This window comes from Pyrgilauda ruficollis, unplaced genomic scaffold (assembly GCF_017590135.1).
Source record: "Pyrgilauda ruficollis isolate IOZ18807 unplaced genomic scaffold, ASM1759013v1 scaffold158, whole genome shotgun sequence".
Classification (NCBI taxonomy): domain Eukaryota; kingdom Metazoa; phylum Chordata; class Aves; order Passeriformes; family Passeridae; genus Pyrgilauda; species Pyrgilauda ruficollis.
In genome coordinates, this window is record NW_024514543.1 from 275910 (window position 1) to 298809 (window position 22900).

At 45.3% G+C, this 22900-nt stretch overlaps 1 protein-coding gene across 1 annotated transcript in view; it reads left to right on the plus strand.

The window, feature by feature from the left end:
• The first annotated feature begins 844 nt into the window (after positions 1 to 844).
• GDPD4 (glycerophosphodiester phosphodiesterase domain containing 4) overlaps positions 845 to 22900 on the plus strand; it is a 30886-nt gene continuing 8830 nt past the window's right edge. The window contains exons 1-8 of the mRNA XM_041461928.1: positions 845 to 857; positions 9616 to 9821; positions 10424 to 10527; positions 11291 to 11384; positions 16878 to 16937; positions 18673 to 18771; positions 20836 to 20929; positions 22473 to 22618. Coding sequence (XP_041317862.1) covers positions 9639 to 9821; positions 10424 to 10527; positions 11291 to 11384; positions 16878 to 16937; positions 18673 to 18771; positions 20836 to 20929; positions 22473 to 22618 — 780 coding nt within the window. The 5' untranslated portion in view covers positions 845 to 857; positions 9616 to 9638. The remainder of the gene's footprint in view (positions 858 to 9615; positions 9822 to 10423; positions 10528 to 11290; positions 11385 to 16877; positions 16938 to 18672; positions 18772 to 20835; positions 20930 to 22472; positions 22619 to 22900) is intronic.

Here is a 22900-nt window from a genome sequence, read left to right on the forward strand (position 1 = left end):
GACAGGGTCCCCCACGCTGTTTCCCAGTCTACTCGTCTCTGCTTAATGGCAGGGCACAAAGAGCTGCTTAGGCATTCCCAGGAGCAGAGAGGGACCCAAGCCAGGGCATGCTGAAATGCACAAAGTAGGATTTATATCTTCAAAGAAATATTTCCCTCCTTTCTGAGCTCTTTTAAATTTTTTTCCAAGGGATTTATTCCTCCTCCTCCTCCCGCCCAGGCAGGCTTTGAGGCGTGGAAGCACTTTTTGCCTCCCCACAGTGGCTTTTCAATGGAGGGAGAGTGACTTCTTAGAAAGCTGTGGGCCACCCAGCTTTCTGTGCCCACATGCTGCACGGGGCTAGCTGAGAACAGCTGCACACATTGCTGCTGGTGACACTGCCTGACCACAGGCACAGTGAGAACAAAACTCTTCCCTTCTGCTGTTGACCACGCTGAAGTGTGGGGAGCAGCATCTCACCCCAAACTGGTCATGCTGAGTCCGTGTTTTCAGGCTTGACCTGGGGAGGTATAACCTCAGCCATGCTCCTGATTCCCTCTTTGGGTGAGCAAAGTGACACCCAGATGTGGACAGCTTGCTGCTGCCATCTGGGACCAGCATCTGGCTGGGGATGGAAGGTCTCTGTGTGATCACAGATGGAAAGTGGCTGTTCCTGATCCCTTTTGGGGCCAATTTCTACTTCTGCTTACCTGTATTGCCAAGGGGCAGGGTGCTGGCTTCCCCAAAGGGCTCTGTCCTTTTGGGGTGGGAACCCAAGACTGAGATAAGAAGTGCTGTATAACCCAAGATAACGGGTTATATATGAGGTATAGGAAGGCTGATTTGGGTCAAAAACAGAGGAAAGACTCTGCTGAGGAGTCTGGCACCAACAGAGCCAAAGATACCTGTCCGTCATGCTCAATTCTGCAGTACTGGAAAAGTGCCCATGTACTCAAGAACACTTGGATCAGATTATGCCTGAGTCCAGCCAAAGACATGGCGTTTGTAAAAAACTTTTCTCCACCTCTTCTTTTTCTTTCTCTTTCTTTCTTTCTTTCTTTCTTTCTTTCTTTCTTTCTTTCTTTCTTTCTTTCTTTCTTTCTTTCTTTCTTTCTTTCTTTCTTTCTTTCTTTCTTTCTTTCTTTCTTTCTTTCTTTCTTTCTTTCTTTCTTTCTTTCTTTCTTTCTTTCTTTCTTTCTTTCTTTCTTTCTTTCTTTCTTTCTCTTTTAGCAACTATTCAGCTTTATTCAAAACACTCATTTTGCTCCTAGCAGGCGAGAGAGAAAATCTATTGTAGCACTTTGAGACCCTTTTACAAACATGATGATTTCCCCTTGCCTGTTTCCATGTGAAGCTGAAGGCATTTGTATAAAACCCATTGTAAATGCTCTGAGACTTGGCCAGTCATTTCCTGGGCACACATTTGTTAATGTAGCCTGCAAAGTGCTTTGAAAATGAAGAAAAACAGCTGTAATTTCTAATGATGATAAGTATGATTAAGGATTAAGGATTCTGCAAGTAGTTGTGAATAATGAGCCGTCACTGGGCACTGGACATTGGGGACAAACATACTCCAAACACAGAATCATAAAATGGTTTTGGTTGAAGGGAAATTTAAGATCATTTCATTCCAAACCCTCTGCCGTGGGCAGGGACACCTTCCACTACATCAGGTAGCTCAGAGCCCCATCCAGCCTGGCACTGGACACTTCCAGGGATGGAGCAGCCACAGCTTCTCTGAGAAACATGTACCAGTGCCTCACCACCCTCACAGTGAAGCATTTCTTCCTAATTTCTAATGTAAACCTACCCTCTTTCAGTTTAAAGTTAGTAACTGCCCCAACTCTCTCAGTTTGTCTTCACAGGAGATGTGCTGCTGTCCTCTGATCGTGTGAGACTCTTGAGAGAGGTATCTTGAGGAAATGGACTCTAAGCAGTTCTGGGGAAGGGATTTGGACAGCCTCGGCCCCAGCCGCCTTGTGAAAAAATATGTTTCAACTTTACAGCTTTATTTTCTATGGTGATCACTCTGGAATAAAACCAGGGATTAAGATGCCTTTTGTATACTAAATTCTCATGTTGGGTTTTGTTTCAAGGTGAATAGATCTCACCTTGAAGTGAGGCTTGCTTCACCATGTAGGAGTATGCTTAGAAATTTGGGGCTGCAGCAGCATTTCCAAACCTGTTTCACTCATTCTTAGCCATGGGGGCTCCTCATGGGCTTCTCAAATTGACCCCAGAAGATCAATTGGTTGCCTGAGAAGATCTTGCCTTAAAGCATGTACCCACAGCTGAGGCACTTGTGGCTGAGCAGGGCACACTATCCATTCCAGCACAGCTCCTGCTGGATGTCCTCTGTGATGGGGTAAGACCCTGTGTATAGATACAGGATTTTGGCAGTATTTATTTGAAATGGGCTTGTTTGTTTTTGTCTGTTCAAAATGTGGTGGGATGTTCCAAAAGGCAGGGCATGAACCTTGGTGGAAACCTCCCCATGTCTTTGGAAGCCACAGCCACTGCCTGTTAGAGGTGTACTACAACAAATGGAATGGAGAAGCATTGTCCCTGCAGTCGCAGGAGCTGTAATTCCTTGTTAACCCCTTCTACATCCACATGTATTTGTATTTGGTTGTTTCCTAAGTAAAGCCCTGTTGCTTCTTTCTGCTAATGGCTGTGTTCTTCCACCTCAGAAGCCAACAGATAAGCAATGCACAAGACATGCCTTGCACGTCTTTGTCCCAGGCTATACCACTCCCTGGGATCCCAGGCCAGGGCTTATCAAGCAACTGCTGAAGGTTGTACTGATAAATTATAATTATCATCTGTCAGGGAGAGGATATAGATGATATTCTTTATCATAGGAAGGTTATGACTATCTTTATTTGATTTGATTTGATTTGATTTTTTTTTTCATTTCCTTGGTTACATCTCATTAATTTCCTGAAAAAGAACTGAAGGCAGATGATAGTCAAATAAAAGGGATCCTAGACTGTGATCCAGAGCCTTGGGCAGACTGTAGGGTAGAAATGCAGGTTTAAGGGATGCTCTTTGTTGGCCTTTCTGGCTAGTGGCAAGATCTGTGTGCAGGTCATGGTGACGGTGATCAACCAGCAGCTTGCCAGGAGGTTTTACTCCTTTGCTTCTCTTGGTGTGATGCTGTGAAAGAATCCCAGAGGAAAGGCCAGGAAGTGATGCCCTAAAGACTGGTGGCAGGAATCTCCAGCCTAAGGAGCTGCAGATGCTGGAGAGGTTCAGCTCAGGTTCAAGGAATCTCCTAGTCCTGGCATGGGATTCACTTTCTCTCCAAAGCCCTTGGAAACAGTGGAACGGGCAGAGTGGGCATCACTCCTTTCTGTTGTCTTTTTCTTAGGAGAAGCTGGCCATGCTCAGAGGCCAAGAAATGACCATCTCCGTGTCCCTCATATCACTCCTGTTGTCCATGTAATTTTTTTCGCCCAACTCTCTTCTTGTAGCGAACTGGGAAATGTATTTTTAAGATCTGGAAAGAGCCTGCAACCACAGAATCATGGAATCAAAATGGGTCATGATGGAAGGGACCTCAGTGGATCATCTAGTCCAGCGTCACGACTCAAGCAGCATCACCCTGCACCATATTGCACAGGTGGTTCTTGAGTATCTCCAGTGGGAGACTCCACAACCTCTCTGGGCAACATGTTCCTGCACAGTACAGAAGTTCTTCCTCCTGCTCAGGTGGAGCTTCCTGTGCACCAGTTTCTCGAGAGGAGCCTGGCTCCATCGTCTTGTCACCCTCCCCGCAGACACTTAGGGGTGAGGTCCCCTCTTGATCGTCTCGTCTCGAGGCATCTGTGGCCTCTGCTGCCAGTGCTGGAGCGCCTCAGTGCCCTGCCTCTGCCAGCTGCTGGGAGAGCCGCTGGGACAACCGCTGGGACAACCGCTGGGATAACTGCTGGGACAACTACTGGGAGAACCGTTGGGAAAACTGCTGGGACAACTACTGGGAGAATCGCTGGGATAACCGCTGGGAGAACCGCTAGGAGAACCGCTGGGACAATTGGTGGGATAACCACTGGGTGAACCGCTGGGAGAACCGCTGGGACAATTGGTGGGACAGCAGCTGGGACGGCGGCTGGGACAACTGCTGGGAGAACCGCAGGGACAACGGCTGGGACAGCCGCTGAGAGAACCGCTGGGACGGCCGCTGGGATAACCGGTGAGACAACCGCTGAGAGAACAGCTGGGACAAGCGCTGGGACAGCCGCTACCCGCCAGAGAGTCCGCGCCAGTCCCGCGCCAGTCCCGCGCCATTCCCGCGCCATTCCCGCGCCAGTCCCGCGCCAGTCCCGCTCGCCGGCCCCGCCGCTCGCGCTCCCGGGCCGGTTCGAAACCGCCGCGGCGCTCCCGGCTCCGCCCGCTCCTGGCCCGCTCCGCCGCCGTGAGCTTCCCGGCGCTGCGGGTGCTCTGCGCTCCTGGTGTTCCCCCTTGGACGGCCTGAGCTGACCCTCGGCCCCGGCCGCCGCTGCTGCCGCCCCGCCTTACAGCCCCGGCGTTGTTAGGTACGGGGCGGGGGACACTCGGTGCAGGGGAAAGGAAAGATATGCTCAGGAGGCCCCAGGGGAAAAAGCTACAGGGCAATGCCAGGTTTGGCTGCCGTACCTTTGCCCCTTGGAAGATGGAAGCTCCAGCCCCAGTGCCCAAAAAGACACAAGATTTTAATCCTTGTTTAAGCGCTGGCCTCTCAAGCAGGTTCCTCTTTTCAGTGCTTTCAGCATTCAGTGTGGCTGAACATATTTCCTGATTTTTCTTTCCTTCTCTTTCCTCTCTCATCCCCCCAGGCTATTTCCCATGCTTTTCCTCACTCTCTGCCAAGCAGTGGGAAAGCAGCAGTTCTGTCTGACTGCCTGTGATTATGGGGACTCTTATCTGCAAGCAAAGTCTCTGTTTGCCATAGAAAAAACCTGAAGTGCCTGGGGTTTATGGGGCAGAAAAACATATGTTACTGCTTTCATGCCTCACTTGTTAAGGAGTCCTAAACTTTGCCATCCTACTGATGCGTGTTTACCTGCTTGCTCTCTACTCCCATGGCTTTTCCAGTGAATGCATGCAAGTTTGCTGTTTCCCTTCTCTATCCATTTAACTTTGCTTGGTAAAGATGGGCAGGAATTGCAGACGATCTCTGAATTTTAAGAGAACCGTACTTCAAATCTAGATGCAAGGACTGTGAAGCCTCTTGCTAAGTCCTGCCAAGGACTGAACTGTTTTTTTTTGCTTCTGCATCTGTCGTTTGTTTCGGTGTTGTTTGCCCCTTAGGTGGTTGTTGGGCCGAGTTACTGGGATATTATCTTTCTTGGGATCAGATGCTTGTGAATTCAAATGTATCAGTGTTTGATGTGGTCTGAGGCACTGCAGATTCAGCCAGATCTTGGGAGTTATAATTTTTTTATGGCTTCTAATTGCCTTGTCCCAGCTGTGGCAGCAGACTGGCAATTGGTTACCATGGATGAAACCATGAAGGATGAAACCGTGGGACAGAGGGTCATGCAGAACCTAGAAGGTGGCTGATTGGTAAGGAGGGAGCTTGTGTTAAATGGAACACAATTACTTGAGAAGATGGAGATGAACCTGGGGGCAGAGACCAGGGAAAATATGCAGAGGTAAAAGGGGGGAGTGATGCCTCTTTGGAAGGACACATATAAAGAGAACAATGGCGTGCCTGAATATATGAGTACATTTTAACTGAGAAGCACCCTTCTGACTGTCCTTGTGTCTGTCTCTGTTTTCCTCATTCTCATGTGAGACCTGGCACATCTAAGAGGGATTTTTCCTCGACTTGTCCTAGGAGTTGCCACTGGACTGTTTGCTGATAATCAGCAACAGCGCAGAGTAAATGCATTGCAATACATGGATCTTGCAGAGCTGTAGAGGGAGGTGGGCTCTTCTTAGGAGTCACTGCCTTTAGAGTGAGCAGCCTCAAATTTGGTGAGCTGTCCTTGGTCTTCCCTCTCCCTGTCAATTCTTTCCTTTGCATCTCCATGCAAGCATCACCTTTTTTCTAGTGCCTCAAGTATGCCTTATGCTTCATTCCTCAGCAGAGACCCAGCAGTTTCTGAAGCTGTGGGCAGAGCTGCTCAAAGGCTCCCATTTGCCAGGTGAGCCCTGTATACGCAGAAGGAGCAAAAGCCTTGGATCAAATATGGTCTGAGAATTGACAGGATGGTTTCTGCTTTGGACAAGAACTCACGGATATTTCTTCTTAAGATCTAATCTCAAGCTACCTCCTTTCAGTCTGAAGCCATTCCCTCTTGTCCTGTTACTCCATGCCCTTGTCAAAAGTCCCTCTCCAGCTCAATAGTAACCCCTTTAGGTACTGGAAGGTGCTACAGGGTCTCCATTTATGTGTCCATTTACCTGAGTGGATTTATGCTAGAGACCATCTGTCCTCTACTTGAGAAGATAAAATGTCAGTCCGAGGTTATTGCCTTTGTAGAATTCTTTGGCCCTTTGCAGGCTTCAAAGGAGCAGCTGAGTTAGATCACTCTGTCTGTCGGGGGCTAGGAGAGGAGGGAAAAGGTCTCTGGAAAGAAAAAAGGGAAAGGATAGGAAAAGAGGGATGGATGGATGCCAGCAGAAGCTAGAGTTTAAAGCAGGCGACAAGTTATGTTTTTCAGTCTCTTGTTAGTTAATACTGAAAGGTGTTATTGCCATAGTGATACTGCTTGGGCAGCAGGGTCAATGGGGATTCAGGGGATGCCAGAGAGAAAGGCATCTTTTTTTGCTCTTCTTTGGCCAGCCTGATGTTCTTGGGAGAACTGGAGGCTGGTGGAGGTGGTTGTGGACAGCAGGTTGTGTTTGTCTCTCCCTCGTTCCCCAGGCTCTGCTGCAATGAGCTGTCCCTTTCCCAATAACACATGGATTTGGAAAGGTGACTTCATTGGAAAGACTAAGGCAGGAGGCAATGAAATTCTTAATTATAGTGGTGTCATAAGTACTCTGAGATGAAGCTCTAATATTGCCCAGAGAAGTTTTGGATGCTGCATTCCTGGAAGTGTTCAAGGCCAGAGTGGATTAGACTCTGAGCAACCTGGTCTAGTGGAATGATCTTTAAAATTCTTTCCAATCCAAACAATTCTGTCACTGTGTGATGAAAATGAAAAAACCTTTCTCTTTCTGCTGGGGGTGAGTCTAGGGTAAATTATTTAAGTATTCAGAAGCTCAGGGCCAGATGATGTTTGATACATGAGAGAAACTGGATGCTGCAGGTATCAAGTAGCCTGTGCTGTGGGTGAACAGGTGTAGCCTGGACAGACTGTGGCTACTGTGTGCCAAAACCCATGGGAACTGCCACAGAAATCCCAAATAGCAGGTGACTGTGCACTCCATACAAGGATACTCTCAGGAGGAGGAAACTTGACCTACAAGGAAAGACTAGAAAAGCTGGGATAGTTGAGGCCAGAGAAGGTTTAAGGGAAGACATCCATATGTGAGTACTTGTAATACCTAACAGAGGAAGAGTTTAAGTTGCTCACTGTATCCATGATAGACAAGGCATGAAATAATGTCCTTAACTGTAATAGAGGGGACAAGACACTGGGAAAAAACCTGCCAGCTTTTAATTATAAAGCAAGTTAGGACTTATTCAGCTTGTCTTGAGAGATGGTGGGATCTCCATCACTGACAGTTTCATGTGGGGTAAACTAACACCTAGATTTAACGGCTGGCATGCTGTTGTAGCCAGACAGATATGTGGGCAGTGTTCCAGGTTCTCCATAATCAGTTTTCCTGTCAAATCCTGTGTGCTCATAGACAATTATTGATGTGTGATCCTTGTACCCACACCCGGGAATGTGAGTAACCAAATGACAGCAAACAACCTTTGACAGTAAAACTTATGGGTTTGGTCCAGGGTCCTGAATTCCCATTGCTGAAGGACAAGGGCTGAGCAAGAGTGGATGCTGTACTTTGGTGATACAGGAACTCATATTTTGGGGGATCCTTTTAGGAGGTAACAAATATTGCAGTCCCATGGCATGTGACAGCCTTCTGGTAAGAGCTCTGAAGGGTCATATATTCAAAATAAATTCAAAAGCTGTGGCTGTTACTTGGTAATTGCTGGGTTTATGCCAGGTGTGCTTTAGGCCAGCTGATGAAACCGGCCAGATCAGCTGTCATCTGCGCCACATCCCCCCAGCGGTGCTCTGGAATTCTAGAGCAGGATCACCACCTTGCCACATGAGATTGGCATCAATTTTTTACTAAGGATGACTTGCTGGTGCCAGGATCTGGCACTGCTGAGCTTCTAGGGATGGCTTGACCCCACCAGATCCAAGTGTGTGTGATTCCCTATGACTGTCCTGAATGGACAGACACATCTGTGTCAGGAAGGCATTCAGGGCATGACATTCTCAGTGCTGCATAATAATTATTGGTCCAAACGGAATCCCCTTTTTGTTTCCTTTCCGTCCTCTTTCCTTGTACTCCATCTGCCAATAGGCTGGGCATTTGGAAAGAGTACAAGGGGAGTGTCTTTTATGTTTTAACTTGTGTCTGATGTCTCTGCTTTGTTTGTGCTTTCTGCAAACGGGTCAGTTATTTGGATGTGTCAGTCTGCAAGGATTTATGCACTGATTTTTCCACTGGGATCTGAGTTATTTTCCAAACCCTTTACACGTCTATGTTTCATCCATATGTATAGTGCAGCAAACTGTTTATTCTTCTTCTTAAATCATTGTTATTACATCTGAAAAACCAGGGAAATCTTGAGTCTTAAGCTGGGATTTTGCAGCAGGTGTTCCAGGATTTGAACATGGTTGATGTGGACTCAATGATGTGATGGCACTTTTAACACTACAGAAAAAAATCTTTGACTAACTTGACTCCAAAGAAGAGCTGTATAATGGGGCTTCTTTACATGCCCACACAAAACTGTTTTCCTAAATCCTTCCTTGAAGTCTTGGTAGTGCCCTGCTGGGTGAACCACTCTTCACCTAGCACTAGTCCCTGTGCTGTTTGCTTCACTGTAACTACAGTGGTTGCAATTTACCACAAAGTTCTTTGTTTTTAATAAAGATTATGAATAGATCTCCCACATGTACATCCTTGCAGTTGGTCTTTCTACACTTGAAAATCAGTTCCAAGTAAAGTTGTTTCAGCCAGGTAATAACTATTTCTTAAGGGATCAGTCTCTGCAGTGTTGCAGTTTTGCCAGGATAAGAGAGCTGTGTACCTGGGGGGTTTAGTGCCTTTTTACATGAGCTAGTTAAACTGATAGCATGTTTTAAACAGGTCACAGTGATGCTGAATAATTCCCATAGCTAATCCTAGTTTCAGCTTCATATGACATAACTTGACATGTGCTTAAGTTAATGAATTCATTTCCCAGAACCTCCTGTATAGGCAAAAGGAGGCAGAGGTAAACCATCAAAGGTGACTCAGAGCACCTAGGTTACAACCAGCAGCACCACTGACTGCTAAGAGGATTTGCAGTGACCGTCCTTCTCAGCTGACCATCTCACTTTGGTATATAAAATTACTTGGGATGTCCTCAGCATCACTTCCTGCTGGTCTCGGCATCTGCTTGGGAAAGCTTTCTCTCCTTTCTCAAATACGGAAAGCTTGCCCAACAGTCTCCCCGTTAAACTTGTGTTCTTGTTTCAGGAGGAAGATGAGATAAAGCCACTCAGATGGAGGCCAGTGCCACCACCCTCAAGAGGCTGAAGTTTGGGAAGCTGAAGGTGGTCCGTCGGAGCCTGCTGCAGAGGTACGAGCAGCAGCCCTTCATCTCCTGCCTGGCTGGTTTCTACAGCTGCCGCTGGAAGCGGTACCAGCGCGAAAGGACCGAGCCTGGGAAATGCTGCTGCAACATGGTAAGTGAGCTCCGAGTCAGCACAGACTTGGATTTCTGTACTGGGGCAGGGAAGTCTGAGCAGACAAGGGGTTGATGACATGGAATCCCAGCCCAATATCGTTTGGAGTCCACTGGGATCTGTTGGACTGTTTAGATTTTGGTCTAAATGCTTGATGAATTGCTGCTTCTGTGGCAGGCTCAATTTGTCTGTGCCACCACACAGCTAATAAATGTGGACTTTGCACCAACCTCTCCTGGCCAGTGAAACATCTCAAAGCCATAGAATCAAATTAAAGAAGTAACATTAAGGTTGGGTGGGCAGTAAGAATTGCAAAGAAGGTTGCTCCACAGTGCAATTTCCTCTCATGTGAAGCAGTTAAAATCCCATTCATTTGGGAAGTAATGAGTTTTCCATGAGAGTGAGTAGTACAGAGTATGCTTTTGAGGACATTTTCCTGGTTACAAGGGATAGGATGGGAATTCCCCTCCATATTTACTTCAGTTAGAGTTCCAACACCAAGCTACATATGTTTAGGGACAGCCTGAAAGTACCTGCCATTTGCTTTGATTGCTCTGGGCTGGCCGTAGCTCTGACTGCTTGTCCTTCCTCTCCCTCTCCAGCGGGAATGCATGTTTTTCCCATTGCTCGTTGCAGCTTTCTGCTTTTCTCTGGTCTTTCTGTACACGTGGGGTGAAGGTAAAAATGACTACAACAGCTTTGACTGGTAAGTACCATCTTTTCCTCCTCTCCCACCCCTTTGGCCAGTCACTAGGATGACTGGGATGGGATGAACACCCTCTGGAGCAGCTCTGATGCAACAGGGCACTTTAGTCATGAAGCAAAGATTTGGCACCTTAAACTCTTGGTTACAGTATACAAACTGAATGTCCAGTGACTCTGGAGGTGCTGAGACTTGCTCTTTGCTTGGGTACAATTTTTAGGTGTAAGTGTGAATTTAAGAGAAAGGGGACAATCATTGTCACAAAAGTTGTGAATGGAAGGGACTAAATAATCTTTCCTTCTCTGAGTCTTTCTTTTCCTCCTTCCCTTTCTCCACCACTCCATGTGAAGAAATATAGTGGCTGGAATCAGAGGCATTGCACCAGCTGTCTCACTGAAAGAGAATTCCATGTTCCCAAATTCAAAAGTAAGAAATAATCATCAGGGATTTATGCATATCTTTTCCTTCTGTACTACATATGCAACAGTTATGCAAATCTGGCCCCTAAAATTAAATTAAAGCTGCTCAAATATTATGGGAAGGAAAGGTATAATAATGTGTTTTAGTCTGATGGTTAATGCAATCAGGGATTTTGGGAAGGAGGTTCCTAATCACTTTTGCATGTTACAGCGTAGGCTACTCCTCCTCCTTTCTTTGTTTCATTGCTTAGAAAATTTCAGAATTTCAAGGAAGGCGGCTGTTGGTCCTCTCTAGTCCACATGCTAACCAAAAACATTCTTACAGTATTTCATTGGTTTATTTTTAGGTATAACTATGGGAACCTGGGCTACTGGTTTCTCTGGTCTCTTCTTATCCTGATTGTGGCTGCAGTCTTGTTCACATACATCTCACTGTTACTGGTAAGTAATGCTCCTTGTAAGCTGACCTTCATTTGTAGTCCTGAAGGGTGAACATAGGGGTGGCTTTAATGTGTCAGACCAAAGCTCAGTCTAGTCCTCCATATGATCCTTAGACAGTGAAAGTCGGGAGATGATCTGGAATACAATGGGTATTTACAGTACTTTCTCCCTGTATCTACCTGCAAATGACCAGTTTCAGCTCAGGAGTCTCTGAGCCAGGTGTCATTTCTTTCAATGATTTCCCTTTGATAAATGTATATAATTCCTCCTTGAACCCAAGGAAAGCTGACCCAGCAGTGTCTGGATTTAGATTTAGGGGGAACTAAAAATTGTTGCTTTGGCAGCAGGGAAATATGGGGCTCTGAGCCATGTGGTGGTGGTGATACGTCATCACGGCTGAGTTATGCTTCTAATCCTGGATAGAAAGGTCTGCGAGAGGAAGGAGAATAGAACTTTTTCACTTGACTGACTCTGCTTTGCTGGGGGATTTTCTCCAGGTAGAGGCTATAGATGCGATCACAAAACACTGCTGAAGTTTATGCTGAAAGAGGTTCCTGAAATCTTCACTCTTCCAAATCCTGTGAAATTTTCTGATATGATGTCTGCTTTAGTTAGGGAACCATACCAACCCCAAAATTTTCCTAAAATTTCTACTTAATTATCCTTTTTCTCTGTTCTTTCCCTCATAAGAAAGCTCTCAAATAAAGACAGATTTGCACCTGTTTTTCCACCTTCTTCATCCAGATCTATAGGCCAAGAATTCACTTTGACTCCAGGCACTAGAGTTCACATCAGTCCTATGCCTGCTCTGACTTTCATTTGGAAATGCCAGGTGCTGAAGGTGAGGTTATGGCTTTGTCTCACCTCTGTGACCAAGACAACCAGCTTTTATCTTCCATTCCTGCTGTTCTTGCCCATTCTCTGATGTGTCATCATACAATCAGTCTGTAAATTGCTCATGACAGGGAACTTCCTTTGGCTTTGTCCATGCAGTACCTAACACAATTGGTTTCTGGGGTCCTTTTTTCCTGATGAAGTACAAATAAATAGAATTTTTATTCTAGTGCCAACCATAAAAACCCCATAGTGACAAATAGGACAGGTTCTTGTTCATGCCCACAGCGATCAAGAGTATTGAAAGAGATGTGGATTGACTGAGCTCTGAAAGGGACTAACAACAATAATTAATTACAAGGCTTTTGCAGCACCATGATGGCTCCAGGGCTCATGGACTATTATTCAGCAAAGCCTACCTGGCTTTCCCAGGGGGCATGGAGTAGTGTGGGTAGTTTGTGGTTGCAATACTACTTTGGGCAACTCAGAGCTTTTCCAGAGATTCCCATATGACATGGATACATCTGAGATGGTGCTCAGGCTGTGGATTTGGAGTCAACCTCAGGATCAGACTAACTCACCATAACCCATGCTAGAAACTGGCTTTACAGAATTTCCTGGGGTTAAAGAGGCTGAAGACCCCTGGGGCTGATGTGTCAGCTTGGTCATGCTCTGTCTGGATCCAAATGTCAGCCAATGTCCAAGCAGTGGACTTTCTTTGAGCATTTTCAGGTTTTTGTCACTATAAATATGGTGACTACAAGCTATCAGAGCAGGTAATGGGCAAAGTAAAGCCAGAAAGGAAGATGGAGGATATGAGGTGAAATTGGTGTCCTACACAGTTTCCTTCAGTCCTGGTCTTACTCTTTATTATGTAGCTGCATCATCCTCTTCCTCTCAAGCCTCTCAGTTCTGTCTAATGAGGCTAACAACATTTGCCTTCCTCAGAAGGGTGAGCATGGATAAAGAATGCAAGTAGTCTGGATGGTATCAGACAACAGGAGAAACACTTCAGAGGTTTCTCTGCTCTGGGAACAGCCCCTGCCAGGAAGGCCCATTTGCTTCTTGCTTTTATGAAGCTGTTAGGTGACCCAACCAAAGTTGTTGGGTGTTTCTGAGGACACTTTTCCTGCTTGACAACTTAAACATGCCAACATGTCCTTTGTAGCAAGACTGCTGCATGCATCCATGCTGGGAAGTGGGTGCTGGGGATGTGAGGCTGCTACTTAAATGTTACTGGGTCTTGAGGGAAAGCAGGGCAAGGAAAGATATCACTGCCACCACTTACGCTCCTGCTATCTGAAAACATGAAGGGTATTGTAGCAACCATGGCTAACAAAGCTCATCCTAGCAGGGCTCTTTCAGAGGAGGACTCTAGGAATCCAGAACTCTCCAGGAATCCACCCCTCCACCAATGTTTGCATAGCTTCCCTTTCACTGAAGGCTTTGATGGACCACCCAGGAAAACTCTGGGAGCATCAGGGCTGGTAAGAGTAACTCAGCCCTTCCACATCTAAATAAGTCATTCAGCTTGGGAACTATAATATAGGTGCATGGTTCTAATACATTTCAGACAACTGATGGCCAAATAGGTTTCTGCCATGATTAATTACATCCCAAGTTCTGGTTGAACAGTGTTGGATGGAGAGTACCTTCACCTAGGTGATGTTTTCTGGTGGTGTTTTGCATGAACTGAACACCCTGATGCCCTTGCTGGAGCAGAAAGATTTGATATCAGCCAGTAGCTGGTCTAGTTTTGCATGTGAACACCATACCCTCTCTTATTGATGGCGCCCAGCTGGAACCTGCAAGCCTTCTTCCATGACCTTATTGTGACCCACTGAAGCATACAGACTTCTGCCCACCAGCCACAAATGGTGGAAGAAAATGCTGCACAAGAAAGCACTAACTGTCTGGAAAAAGATGCTCTCCATCCACATGCATGATTGTCATTTTTTCACACAATCAATTTCAATTAAGTCAATTGTTCAACCACTCCCCAAGACAATTTTCTCATCCCCATTATGGCTAAAAGGTTAAACTGAGGGGTCTAATTACAGAACTTTTTATGCTCAGTGGAGAAGAAAAATCTTTTCTTGTACAGTCTTTCAAATCCCAACAGATAACATTTGCCTCTCTGCAGTTCAGCCATGTTTTTTCTAAGGGTTGTGAGAAGGTGACTTGTGACTGTACAAAGTGAAGAGGTTCAGATGTGTTGTGGCCTCTTCATTCATAGATGGAGAAGACACAAAATAGTACATTGACACTGAAATCCAAAATGTGACCTCAAAAAACTCCATCCCTAAGAGACTGGGGTACCAGACAACTTCTGAGTTTTTTGCCATAAAGTGAATGAATCCAGCTGCTATGAACATCTGAGTGAGCAGATGTTTCACGTGAGCCAAGTGTTTGAGTACATGCTTGCACGTCCTTGTAGTGTAGGTTCAGAGCCTGCCCACACCTCACCAGAAGTATTGAGATGATTACATGGGATAGTTCCCATGCTGAAGTAGAGTGGAGTTAAGCATCTCCTGTCCACGCTTTGCAGAAGAACCTTGTGGTTAATGCAGCCATTCAGAAAGAGGGAGACAGAAATGAAATTCGCATTGCAGTGAATCCATTTCTCTTGACACTGGGAAGCATCCCTTAATCCTCACTTTGCAGCTAGAAGATGGAGGGGAGACACTTCCACACCTCATTTCAAAGGAGAGAAGAATGCAAGAGTTGGAGGCTGTAAGATTCTTGGAGATGATGGGATTGGCAAGAGGGACCTTCACTCTAACCTTGGCAGTATTAGTCAGAAACACACTGATCACCTAAGCTCTCTGTACTTATATTAGACAATCTCAGAAAGTGTGTGGAAGTAATTTGGAGTAGACAGATGAGTGAGAAGACATGAGGGAATATAATAAAATATCATCAGTGGAGATTTAGGTTAAAAATTAGGGGAAGGTTTTTCACCCAGAGGATTGTTGGGCAGTGGAACAGGCTCCCCAGGAAGTAGTCATGGGACCAAGTCTGTCTGAGTGCCCTGAGTTCAAGAGTATTTGGACTATGCTCTCAGGAACATGGTGTGATTCTTGATGTGATTTTGCACAGGGCCAGAAGATGGACTTTGGTGATCCTTGTGTGTCCCTTCTGGCTCAGAATGTTCTAAATATTTGGCTTTACTGTATGCAGGCCTTTGTGTAACATCACTTGCAGCAAAGGAGCAGAGTGGCTTTTTGCTCTCATTTTTTCACTCTGAAATAGCTTGTTTCCTTGGGGCTGATTTAAGATATTTAGCAGTATTTCAGTTCTCTCTCAACTTCTCCAAGTTACTCATCCTATACTGGGGGAATTTAGTGCATTACAGGAAACCAACATGTCAAGAAGTACTTACATTCACTGCTGAGTTTATCACAGAATTGTAAAATAGTTTGTGTTGGAAGGGACCTTCAAGATGTCTAACTCCCATCCCCCTGTCATGACAGGAATGTCTACAACTAGACCATGTTGCTCAAAGCCCCATCCAACCTGGCTTTGTGTCTTGCTTCAAATCAGCATGACCCTGGAAAGAGAGTGTGTTTGTACATGAATAGGAAACGACTTGCGGTCGAGTTTCAGGAGAGAAGACCTTCTTCCCCCAAATCTATATATCTTGTTTTTATGCAATCCCACTATCCTACAGTCTGGAGGGACTTGCATCATAAATGATCCTCCTCAGTGGAGCACTGGTGTCTACTAATATACTTTTCTCTAAACCCTGATACCTGGTGATACTGGTCCCAAAATGATCCTTTACAGTGGTTGGGAAGTTTCCCCAGGGATTTAGATTCCTGAGCATAGAATAGACCTGTGCATTTTAACAACAGCAAAGTGTTTCTTGGGGTGAAGTTTATCTCCAGACTCACTGGTTACTCAGGTATGGAACTATGTGAAGAAGCTCTGCATGAGAACCATGGGCTGACTTGCCTCATTCTTGGCTTGTTGGTGTTCAAGGCATCTTGGGTTGTCCTCTGTCCTGGCTGGGGTTTGCAGCATGCTTCACAAGAACCCTTCCCAAGGGCTCCAATTTGCCATCAGGTGGAAGGGACATGCCAACCACCAAAAACTGGAGTCATTTAGTCCTCAAGACACTTTTCTCCGAGACAGATCTGAGATGTGCCTGTCTCTTACATTCTCTGTGGTTAATGTGGAAGAATTGTCTTTTTTGCTGTCTGCTCTGTACTTTTGTGCTGCTCTGGGGCATTTTTAATTCCTGGACTTCTCTCCTGTGGTCGATATGCCTCTAATCACAATAAATGCATAGAAAATAGTGAAGGTTAGTGCTGTATTGGTTTATACAATAGTAATTGACCCTGGCCATCATGCCTCTTTTAGAGACTCTCCTCACAAAAAGTCATTGTAAGCAAGTACCCCAAAGTGCCCAATTATCTGTTACCTGGAAAAATGTCTTTGATCCTGAAGGGCAGTGTTGATATGTGCTTGGCCATTTCAGAAACATTTTTACTGTAGCACTAAACTTTTCTCTCCATACACCTGTCTTGCAAACATTGACATTGTGCAGGAAGACCTAGTGTAAAGTAACTTCCCAATGCAAAATAATTCCAGAAGTGCCTCACGGGCACAGGTCACACCTTCCACCAGGATGCATACAATCTCTTCTTGATTTCCCAGGTCCTTGCGATGTGTTTACTCGCAGAAGGTCAGCAGCTGTACCTGCACTGGAGTCACAAGGTGGGGAGAGTCAGGGCTTTCTGGTAACTCCAATCTATGCTTTTAATTGAGTCTGTGGTGTTTCTTTGCACAGAGAACCTCTTGGACTATGGGAGAGAAGGAAGAGAGGGAAGAGGTTAATCTTATGAGATTGAGATACCCATGAAAATGATATCTCCACCTGAGCTGATCGCTCACACTCCTTTTGAACTCAGTGGAGGGAAATGAATCCTCTGAGGATGCAATTCATCCAGCTGGTCATAAGCCTCTAAATTAAGAAAAGATGAATAACACTCAAAAAACCTTTTTTCCCTCACTGACTCTAAAAGGTGCCTGCAGTGACTCTTCAGGTGAAGATGTCTGTATTTGACACATCTACATATGAAGTCAAAAGCAAAGTTTTCATGAGAAACACTGCATGAATTTCTGGATCAGACCCCAGCAACAGTGAAAAAAGTGTCTGCTCTCTCCACAGGAGAGAAAGATGGCTTTTCCAAGGCATCCTGGTGCCTTATGCCTTTTGGTCTTTGGGTGGTTCCCTGGGAGTGTTCAAGACCAGGCTGGATGGGGCCCTGAGAAATCTGATCTAGTGTCCATGGCAGGGGGGCTGGAACCAGACGATCTTTAAAGTCCCTTTCAAATCAAACTGTTCTGTAGTTCTTAATTCTAGGATTTGGGAAATGCCTTTTGGAGTTTTGAAGGCACGGAAACAAATTATCAAGGACTTGTTGCTATAAAATTATGGGTTAGAATAATCTTCCTTAAGTAATTTTTGAGGCTATGTGAGGCATTTAAAAATGATTCTTTGTCCATGCAGTTTAGGGTAGGATGCAATGTGATTGCAAAAGCTGCAGGGGGAGGGAATAGCTGAACATGCTTGATCCTGTGCTGCTTCATTTAAGTAATGGAAACTGCGTGATCTTTACTATTGAAAAATGGGTTCTAGAAGAACCAGAAAGTTGTAGAACAATTTGTAAAAAAACCAATCAACCAAAAAAAAAAATTTAAAAAGAATAATAATAAAAAAGAGGCATTCTTGGGTGCAAGGGATTAGGGATAGATTATTAAAGTATTGATCCATAGAAGATCCCCTGAAGAATGGTTAGGGCCTTGGTGCAATTACCTTTAGTTGTCAGCAGAAAGATGATATACCAAGAAATGTGTGCCATTACCAAAGTGCTGGTACCAAACCGAATAAGAAGCTGAAGAATTGACTGAGGCATTGCTCACGTTTTTGGTTAAAAAGTGCTCTCATCTCTTAATTATGGGAGGGTTTGTTGTTGCTGAAGCCTGTTACAAGGCAGCTCATAGAACAAGGAAGTTGTGTTGTTGTCCCTTTTGCGTGGATTTTGTCACTTCTAAATTTAGAAGTGATGAATCCCATCTGCAGGTTAGGGACTTAATGTAAGCTGATCACCTAGGCTCCATCTATATCAATAGAGAGAGAGAGGCATATTCCACCATAATGCAAGCAGGAATGGATCACCTCTGAAATTCCTCTTTCTCCACTGATTACAGAGAGAATCCTGAGAGCTGACTTAGTGAGTATCCAACTCCTGAAATCAGTCCTGCCATACTGATAGCATTGTGGATTTGGTTTTAGACCTGTTGGATCTCTCTGTCTCTGAACTGGCACAGTCAATCTCATGCATCTGAAACAATTTTTCCAGCTGCTTAAATTAGCCGTGACTAGGATGGATGGCATACCCTATGCAGAAATGCTGAGGCTGATTTATGTCTTCTTTGTGTCCCCCAGATTGGGACTTTTCTCGTCCTGGGCTTCTCTCTCGCATCCCTCTTTGCATTATCCATACTCTGGCGAGATCACCGGAAAACTGTCCGTCTGTCATTCCAGGTAAGGGGGGTTAGGAGGTCTATTTGAAAGAGCAGCTTGTTTAAAGGAGTATTTTGTGACAATTGGCAGAAGATACCCCGTATGGTGGGTGTCTTTCACATGGTTTTTGTTAGCAAGGTACATCCTGAGAAAACTTTTATTATGACTTTACATTTCCTGAGGTTGAGTTTCAAGCTATGTGATTTAACACATCCCAGTTTGGAAAGATATAGAAAATTAAAGCCCTTTTTTCTTTTCCCTCCTCAAAAATTTAGGTGTACTGTTAAATTTCAGCTGTCCAGGGCAGGTAAATCAGACCCCTTAGGCTGGTAGGTTTGCTGAAACATGAACTTTCTCCCTCATCCCAATCTGCTGGTACAGCACAGTTTCAGTCTTTTGTTACTCAGAAGAGCTTAATCTCCTGAGGGCATGAGCACACTGGGTTGTTGGGGAGCCAGCGGAGAACGCTGGTGTCAGGTGGGACAAAATGCTGGATGCAGGAGGTCAGAGTTCATAGTTGCTGGCCTCCTCAACTCTCACCAGATCTGAAGGTGGAGGCAAGAGCTGTCCAGTGCTGCTCAGTGTCTGAGCATCCAGGTCCCCACTTGTATTGGGAAGGAAGAAGCATGTAGCCTTTGACTCCACAGCTGCTTTGCAGGATCCAAACCACTCTACAGCTCTATGATTTTATGCTGTTTGGGTCTGCTACCTCTCCCCTATGTGTCTTGGTGCTTGTGAAGGCTGGGAGCGCAATGCAAGTGGACTGGCAGAGGAATTGAAGATGTGGTGTTTGTAGGGAATGGTTAATTGCACATTCCTGTTCTACAGGTCGCTAACCACTGGGTTATGCACTGGCAAAGGTAATGACAAACCATCAGCTTCTCCTCCCCCTGACAGACACCAAGGGATGTGGATGAGGAGAAGGCGACACAAGAGCCTTTGGGTTCCCCAAAGGTGCTGTTTATTTTGGGTGTCCATGCCTTTTGAGATGGCCTCCCATTGCTGTTCCCAAAGGACATGAACCTCTTGTAGATACTGTGCCATGTCCATTAGCCCAGCAAATCTATCTCAGGTATTCTGGACATCTCAGATGGCACCTCTGCTTGCACGACTGAATCCTGCTTCTGGCCAGGAGATGTTGGTGTCAGGTGTCCAGGGCAGGCAGTGTCATGTGCAGTAACATGTCCCAGTGACTGCTGCTTTCTTCAACCCTTCCAGCTTAGAGAATTGAGCATCAGGACTAAGAAACAGGAAAGGTTTGCATCTGAAGGGTTGTTTTTTTTTTCCTAGCACATACCATAGTAACTGTCAGTTCTAGCTGGAATATTTGCCACAGGGCACTGATGGGCATGAGAAAAAAATGGACTGGTTTCTAGTTCAAATTCGCCTAGTTTTAGGAAAAATGTGTTAGACCAACAACTGTTCAGATTCTGTATTTCTGCTTGGTTTCCAACTCTTTTCATGCATTCATGCTAAGCATAGAAGTGATTCCTGTTTTATGATCTTCTTGTTTAATCTTTAGGATTAAAAAAAATCACATCTATTAACTATAACTGTCCAGCAATATCATCTAATATATCTGCTTCTATTATATCACAGTAGATAGTTTCATACCACAGCTAGTAAATACCACATTTTATCACTCAGGTTTGTTGACATCAATTTAATGATTTAACTGCAGCATGGTGTGGTGTGGAGATAGCTATTGCCTGGATGGGATTGGATTGGAGTAGTTTATATTGGGTTAAACTGAAAGATGCTCACAGATTATTGATATCAGTAGTGGCATCATGTCCTCATGGAGGAGGGTAGTTGTGTCCCCTTCAGCTGATTCAGGAGAAAGTAAAGAATTGAGGAGCACTCCTTAGGCTGGGACACACTCCTCCCTGGCCTGGTCAGGGGCACCTGTCTTTCCTCTGACTCCTGAGGTGTTTGGGGATCCAGCAGAGGTGAGGGAGAGAGGTTGACTGCTGGTATCTGCAGCAGGAGCCCATCCAGGTGTAAGGACTGTAGCTCTAATAAGATTGTTTCCATCTGTCTCCACAGTTCATCCTTTGACTAAAATTCTTTTTTTCTCCTTGCCAGGTCACAGCTCCTTACCTCCACATAGGGGCAATTGCCATCATGGTCCTTCTTGCCTGGCCTGTGGCTCTTCATGCCATCAGAGCAGATAAGAAAGGTACGGCAGCTCTGGTTCCTGCTTCCAGTCTGATAAAAGATATATACAAGCATGGGAAAAGAGGCATGCAGGAGCCCTTTCCTCCCACACCTGCACTCCAGCTGGAGGAGACTTCCAAATTCTGCATCTCTCAGGGAAATTAGTAGGGCTGGGGCTTGGGCTGTGCACCGCCCTGTTGCTGTCCCAGTCTGTTGCTTGTTTGCGTGTTACCTTGCAGTGTTTTGCCCTCTACTGAGGCAGTGATCTGATGCTGAGACTAGCAGAAGCACCCATGTTCTGAGTCATGAGTGAAAATTTGTTTGGCCCTCTGCAGGAGAAAGCAGCCAGTGGCAGCTCCCTTGGCTGATTTTTGCTTGCTGTGTACAGAAGGGATCTCCAGTCCAGTCAGACAAACCACTTCAGACTAGCATACCTCAGGAGAGGCCAGCTGGGAAAGGGAAAAGGTCTTTTTGATCAGTTCCTAGTGTTATCTCGTGGGAAGTTCCTGCCCACCTCTAGGAGGAATGACCAAATGTGTAAGGATGAAGCCTTACACAACAACTGCAGAAGTACCTAACTGGAGTGGCTGTTTTTCTCTTATTGTCTCTCCATATAGCCAAAATTACCTATCCAACACTCATCTTCAGATATTGGTTTGCTATAACAATCACAGACAGAATGGACTGGTGAAAGTGTGTTTTTCCCACCCAAGACTTCTCCTGTTGAACTGCAGCTGGGGAGGTTGGGGGAGAATACACAGGGACCCTAGACATTATATACCACCATGCCTGAGGTAGTCCTAGCTTAGTACATCATCTTAGTGTAAGCCCAAATTCCTTCAGAGCCACTGGCACAGAGAATGGTGGTACCCATTCAAGAAAGAGGTGTTGGTTCATAGGTGCTCATTTCTCAGAAGAGCTCTTTTGGTCCCTGAGGAGAAGGACTCCTGGGGCTCTTGGGCAATGTGTCAACAGACTTGGGAGAAGACAGATAGATGATGAGTTGGCAAGTTTCTGAGGTGCAATATCCGTGCTCTCAGGGTCTGTAGGATTATCTAGGTCACACACAGACGGTCACTACCAACCATCTGAATGAACCAGGGAAGCATTCAAAGTAAAGAAATGCAACATAGTTGAAGGAGAGGTAGCTACTCTTCTTCATTGGGAATGAAACTTGAAAATGGTGCTTGTTCTCATCTGAGTAAGAAAAAGTTAGCATCCTTCTGCTGAGGATTGTTTTTCTACATATGGAAGAGATTTAATTGCATCATGTCTAAAGAAAAAAAGAAATAAAGCCATATCTTGCTGTCAGGCATAGTGAGATGTAATTAAAGCTTAAAACCTGCAGTCCTGACAGCCTGCATCCTTGCTTTGACCAATTCGTTTTCCTGGGTAGCATTGTTTGGAGAGAAAGTGAAAATTAGGGGAAGAAGGAAAGGAAAAAGGGATGGGACAAAGCCCAGAAGCTACTTAGATGGAGGATTCGATTAAAAGTTAAGTGGCAAGGCAGACTCGTACGTTACGATGTGGATTAACTCTAGCCTTCCTCCTTCAAATTCTTTCAGTTACTCAGGTGATAATTGTTGGTCCATACCTGGCTATCCTTCTCTTTCTTTTCTTGATACCTCTGGGGATGTACTCTCCTTGCATCAGAGAGATGGGAACACTTGGACCAAAGCCAGCCCTCATTGGACACCGTGGAGCACCAATGGTAAGTCTGAAGAAATTATGTAATTTCTTCGTCCTGTGTGTTGCTACTTTCATCATCATCCTTTGTTGTTTTGTTATTTCTTTTTTTTTTTTTTCCCATGAAATTTGTGGAGGGTGGGAAACATTTCTGGTCATTGGCACTGCATGCCAAAGGCATCACTGCAAGAGCTGGCTTACAAGCAAAACAATGTTCCTGAGGGACAAGACCAGGTTGGAGGGGGCCCTGAGCAACCTAGTGGAAAGTGGCTCTGCTCTGACAGGGAAATTGGAATAGGGTGATCTT